The 6,185-nt window shown below is 46.3% G+C and overlaps 1 protein-coding gene across 1 annotated transcript in view; it reads left to right on the plus strand.

Moving 5' to 3' along the window:
• phc1 (polyhomeotic homolog 1) overlaps window positions 1–5,461 on the plus strand; it is a 13,420-nt gene extending 7,959 nt beyond the window's left edge. Inside the window, exons 7-15 of the mRNA XM_030784598.1 lie at window positions 138–219; window positions 453–1,465; window positions 1,610–1,751; window positions 2,478–2,647; window positions 2,822–2,909; window positions 3,202–3,289; window positions 3,857–4,031; window positions 4,184–4,421; window positions 4,933–5,461. Of these exons, the coding sequence (XP_030640458.1) occupies window positions 138–219; window positions 453–1,465; window positions 1,610–1,751; window positions 2,478–2,647; window positions 2,822–2,909; window positions 3,202–3,289; window positions 3,857–4,031; window positions 4,184–4,421; window positions 4,933–5,084 (2,148 nt within the window). The 3' untranslated portion in view covers window positions 5,085–5,461. The remainder of the gene's footprint in view (window positions 1–137; window positions 220–452; window positions 1,466–1,609; window positions 1,752–2,477; window positions 2,648–2,821; window positions 2,910–3,201; window positions 3,290–3,856; window positions 4,032–4,183; window positions 4,422–4,932) is intronic.
• The last annotated feature ends 724 nt before the right edge of the window (window positions 5,462–6,185 follow it).

Consider the following 6,185-nt stretch of genomic DNA (forward strand, 5'->3'; position numbering starts at 1 on the left):
CTCTCCCTCTCTCTCTCTCTCTCTCTCTCTCTCTCCCTCTCTCTCTCTCTCTCTCTCTCTCTCTCTCTCTCTCTCTCTCTCTCTCTCTCTCTCTCTCTCTCTCTCTCTCTCTCTCTCTCTCTCTCTCTCTCTCTCAGGTGCAGAACTTGGCAATGCGTTGTACGTCCTCTCCTCGCGTGGCTGCCGTCAAGACGGAGTTTCCAGACAGGAAGGAAACAGGTGAGTGAACTGTCCTCTGTTATCAGATCATTTCCTCACTGACAACACACACACACACACACTCACACACAAATAGAATCATATTATCCCTAAAGTACTAATGTCAGTGCTGGAAGTCACAGAAAGATTGACAGGCTGCATTTCGATGTCGCTGTTATGATTTGGTGTTTCTCCTCTCTCCCATTTTCCTTGTTTTATTTTCCACTCTCTCCCTACGTGCTCCTCTCTCAAAGGCACATACTCAATGGGACAGCAGCAGCAGCAGTTTGGCCAATCCCATCAAAGCACTGCCCATCAAAGCACCGCCCACCAGAGCTCCACCAATCAGGTCCAACCCCAACCTCAGCAGTTGCCCAACACCAAGATGCAAGGCTACACGAATCCCAATCTGCCCAATATGACTGTCAAAGGCACAAACCAGTCCGGCATAGCGGGTCAGCAGACGGCAAACTCCTCCGTTCCTCCCTCTTCCTCCCCCTCTCCTTCTATTCCTCTGTCTCAGATCCTCCTCTCGCCCTCCGCCCTCTGCCAGGCTCGTGCCGTAACAACCCCGGCTGCCACGGTAACGCACATCCTTGTGCCCACTTCCAACGTGCCCACCTCTTCACAGGGTTATGCCGTCGGTTCGGTGGCACCCAAAACCAACTTGGGCGCCCAAACTTTGGTGGTTCAGCCTCTACAGCAGTCTGGTGCAAACCTGACCCAGGAGAAGCTGACTCACGGAACAGGGCCCGTTCCGATCCAGCCCAAAACTGTCCAGGCCAATCGGCTGCCCGTTCAGATGCCCCCTCGCCACCCTCCCCCCATTCTCCCAGCCCCACCGAATAACTCCCAGGGAACTGGGGCCCACCACCCACCTCACGTTCCAGTTCAGCTGGTGGGAGCCAGGCAGGGCTCTCTAGGAAACTCCCAGGCTTTAGCGCTGGCCCAGGCCCGAACTTGCTGCGCCCAAGATAGCGCTGTCGCGGCTGGCAACCCCACCAGCTCTGGCAACAATATGGTTGCCATGGTGACTTCCATGGAAACAGGCAATGGCAGCGGTGGAGGTGTGTGCCTTAAATCTCCCCAAAGTGCCCTTCCTGTAAGCCAGATGCAAACTAATCAGAACCCTGCGCTCTCAGCCAATCAAAACCCTTCTCCTTCAGCCGTATCCGTTGCTCACTCTGCAGATGGACAGAATAACTCTTCCTCAGTGGGGGCGCCCTCTGCTGGAGACTCTGTGTTCATGCAGTCTGGACCAACTCAGGTTAGTGCAGAATGTGACATTGACGAGAATCTTCAAATCTCCTAAGAATGACAGAAAATAGTCTGATTTCTAATAGAGAGTTTTTACAAATTAGTGCTACACTGTCATAGTTTTAGAAGTTTTACTGTAGCTATCCTTTCTCAGACGAAGCCTGTGATTGGCTCCTTGAAAAGGAAGTCAGAGTCTGATGGGACCAATGAGATGTCAGCAGAGGCTGCATCTCACTGCTGTCCATCAATGCAAGACTCCGCCCCTCCCCTCTCTCCTGCTCCTTCAATGGACACGGGTGAGTGTATGAAGTATGGAGTGATATATATATATATGTGTGTGTGTGTGTGTCTGTGTGTGTTTATACATATTAGGTGAGTAATAGTTCACTGATATGAAATGGAAACCAGTGCAGCTACATCGATACACAGATCGCACGCTTTGCTGTAATTGTACTTTAGTATAGACTAAGCTGCTGCGGGTAACTCACTGATCTAACATTACAAGTCACATTACTTTCAAAATAATAATGATCGCCTCTCATTCGCTAATAAATCTGCACAGTGTCTCGCGTTGACCTTTTACCTTTTACGACAGTAACGTTAGCTTTTCTTGCGAGGTAAAAAACACGAACAACATGTCCGACAACGTCGACACGGTTTACAGCGCACCATCAAATCTAAAATCTAAAGTTTGGAAGACATTTGGATTTTATAAAAAGGGAGGAAAATGAACGTCTACCTAAAGCAAATGTATCAGATTGCAACAAATGTATCAGATTGCATCGTATCGCGTCGCACTGAATGGATATACATATACATATACATATACATTGATAACTTTTTTTGTGCCGATACGTATTCATGAGACTGGAGACAACTATCATTATGCATGCAGTTCATTTAAGCTTATCTTCATCATCTTTTATCCACAAATTTGGGCTAAATTTCTGACTGATTTCTATTTCTGACTCTCTCAACGCCTTTCTTTCTCTCTGTCTCCCCCTCACTCTCTCCTGCATTAGTCCCGGAGGCGCCGTTCTCCTCCCCTCCAACTCTGTCACTCTCTCTCCCTCTCTCACGCGGAGGTGCCCAGGGGGAGCGTGCTCCCCTCCCACAGGCTGTGGTCAAACCGCAGGTGCTGACGCACCTAATCGAGGGTTTTGTCATTCAGGAGGGAGCAGAACCCTTCCCTGTGAGTTAGTCCCTCCCCCATCCCTCTCTCAAAAACAAAATTAAAAAAAAAAAGAAAGAAAGAAAAGAAAACTTTCGCTCTCAGAGTTTGGTCATAGTTCTGCATGCCGCTGTGTGGCCTTTTTTCAAGTTGTGATCACGTTAGGAAAGCAGAGCTGTTCTCTTTGATTGACAGGTGACTGGGCCAATGAAGGAACGAGCAGAGGGACTACTGCCTGTGGCTGTCCCGCCCACCATACAGACAGAGAACACCACGCCTGCCGGTATGAGTCTGCAAAAAAATGTGCTGTTTCTATATCGCACTGGTTTTGAAATCGTCTCTCAACTGTCTTCAGTGATGAAATTGATTGTCTCTCTTCCTCTGCCTGTCTTCAGTGACGAAATTGACTGTCTCTCCGCCTCTCTCTGTCTTCAGTGATGAAATTGACTGTCTCTCTTCCTCTGCCTGTCCTCAGTGATGAAATTGAATGTCTCTGTCTCTCTCTGTCTTCGGTGATGACATTGACTGTCTCTCTCTGTCTTCAGTGATACAGTCGTCTGTCTCTCTGTTTTCAGTGATGAAGTGTGAGTATTGCGAAAACTTTGCTCCAGCCAGTCAGTTCCGAGGGTCCAAACGGTTTTGCTCCAAAACCTGTGCCAAGAGGTACCACAGCTTTCCACACTGCTCCTTATCAATACATCAGCACCCTCACGCAATCCAGAACCAGACTCTGGACTGGTAGAAAAGGGAAAAGATTTGTTTTGCTTTGATTTGAAAAGTGTCCATCATGTTCTGGAAATGGAGTGGAGAATATGAAAAAAGCGAAAATGTTGTTCTGTGCATCCATTAATAAAAAGAGCTACTATTCAGAATGAATGGATGGATCAAGTTGAGAGCGAATCCCATGGTTTCTCTCTTTCTGAATGGCTACAGTTATTTTTCCACTTTAACCAGTAAGTAATTGAGTGGAAGACATTTGCATATTCAACTGTGACATCACCCACAGCTAAGCCAATCAGCCGGTACCCCTCTTTGATGCAGTAACCTGCAGGTCTAGGATCAGGTCGTCCCTCACGTTAGCCTAATCACGTTTACATTAAACAAACCTGTCATAGCTGATTTCAGATCAGTCATTTAGGCAAAGGCAAATTTATTTATATAGCACGGTCCAAACCCAGGGGCCATTCAGGTGAGTTATAATGGGTCTCCTTTGTTTGGCTGCTGTCTCAGGTACAACGTGAGCTGCAGTCTTCATTTCCGTACCAGCCGTGGGCGGGCGGGTGCAGCGGGCCCACCCGCGACCCCTCCTGCAGTGCAGGATGGTATCGCCCGACGCAGGGGTCCTCGAAGGAGCAGCTCGGAGATCGCTTGTGCAAAAATAGCGGGCAGACATCTCCCTGTCAAAGTAAGGCCTCAAAGACCAACCAAAATGCACTTGTGGTGTCGCATTTTAGCAGCTTTGATACACAGAGAGAGTAAAACGGAGCAAAACAAAGGTTTGGTGAAGTTTCTCTCTTAAAAATCTCCTCCCTGTGTCTTGCTCTCTCTCTCTCTCAGTGTCGTTCAGAGTCCAGTCGTTCTGAGGATATTTCCAGCTGTGATGGCGAAGAAGAGGAAGACTCCCTGTCACTCTCTCCAAGCTCCTCGTTCTCATGCCCTCAACCCACCCACTGTGGCCCGCGATTGGATGGTTCTGCCGCTAGCAACCTCCCATTGGATGGGGACCATTTCCTGTCTGGCAGCCCCGCTCACTGGACTGTCGAGGAAGTCTGTAGATTCATCTCCTCACTGCAAGGTATGTTTTTCTGGTTATAGAGTTTAAAAAGCTAGAGGTTGCACTTTCCACAGTATCTACAAACACATCTGACATAGAGATTTAGTATAAAATTACATACGGTTGTATGAGTCACCTATCAGCATTGTTGGATGTTTGTATTAACAGCAGTATAAAGAAAAAAGGTGAATAGAGGTGACATTCTTTTGGTTTAAAGCTTTAAATTATAGTATTTTTGACCCCTTTAACTCAGTTATGAACTCTAAGCCCACCCCAAAAGAGGAAATTGAGGAAGAAATTGGAAGAGTTGCCTCTAGCTATTTTAGACTCTATGATTCTGTTCTGTTTTAAGTGGAGCTCTGCTTCTAGAATTATTGACCATTCACACTCTGTAATTCTATGTAAGGGGGGCTTTGGCAGCCTTGCCCAGAGAAGGTCCTCTTAGTTTTGTTTTGGTTTTTTTGCTCATTTTGTACTTAATACTTTGCTAACTCCTCAAACATTTCTCCTCTCTTATACCACATCCCGTCAGGTTGCGAGGACCTGGCCGCCCAGTTCCTGTCCCAGGAGATCGACGGACAGGCCCTCCTCCTCCTCAAGGAGGAGCACCTCATGTCCACCATGAACATCAAACTGGGTCCCGCGCTCAAGATTTGCGCCTCCATCAACAACCTGAGAGACTGAGGCGCTCGGGGGCAGGAGGAGATCAGGAAAAAGAGACGGAGAAAGACAAAAAAAGCCTGACGTTTTCCATGAACGATCCATCTGAGAAACCCGGAACGACGGACGAGGACGAGTGGATGTAGAGGAGGGAACCCTACCTTTCCGTCGGAAAACCAGAGAGAAACAGAAATCGGAGAAAAGACAATATTTACAGGGTGGATGAGGCGGAGATGGGAAGATGTTGACGAAAAAGATGTCGCAAAACCTTAATCTACAAAAGAAGGGAATGAGAGAGCAAGAGAGAGAGAGACTCCCAAGGACTTTCACGAATGTTGAATGTGCTAAAACATTTCTCTTTATGTACATTGTTTGGATGAAGAAGAAGATAGACGTGTGTGTGTGTGCATGAGTGTTTGAGGGAGGATCATTTCAAAGTTAACCAGCATGTACGTGTGTGTGTGTGTGTGTGTATGCGCGTTTGTGTGTATGTCTGTCTGTCCGTCTATCTCTACGTTAGTCACTTTCATTTAAAAAAAAAGAAAAGAAAACAGAAAAAAAAAAAAAAAAAGATGACCTGACTTGTGACTGTGCAGATGATCCGATAACTGAAGGTAGTTCATGTTTATCCACTAGTAGTGCGGTTGATCTTTAGTAAATGCTAACTAAGACTGAGTTGCCTTTTCAGAGCGCCCTGTAGCTCTTCTAAACATAATCATAGTGTTAGAGGTGCAAGCGTGGAGGTCGTAAATCGCCCCGCCCCTCATCTCAGTATACAGTATTCCGGGGCGGAACTAGTTTTTTTTTTGTTGTGGGGGGGGGGCATCTTTTCTCCCCCTCCCCCCCTTGTTTTTTTTTTTTTAAATTTCGCTTTCAAGTACTATCACTGACGAAAGGACGTTTAGTGGGAACAGTAAACCAATCATAGAACAAGACGTTTAAAAAAAAAAAAAAATGGAAGAAAAAAAAAAAGATATTTTTTCTACAGTAGCTGATTGTAGTTTTTTTTTTTTTTTTTTTTTCATTTTTACTAATTAAGAAAAAAAAAATATATGACTATTTTTTTGGGAGCAGTGTATGTTAAAGCTGCTTTGTGTAGGAAAGTGTTAGACCAGCTTTAGTCTG

The sequence above is a fragment of the Chanos chanos genome, chromosome 9, assembly GCF_902362185.1.
Source record: "Chanos chanos chromosome 9, fChaCha1.1, whole genome shotgun sequence".
Classification (NCBI taxonomy): Eukaryota; Metazoa; Chordata; class Actinopteri; order Gonorynchiformes; family Chanidae; genus Chanos; species Chanos chanos.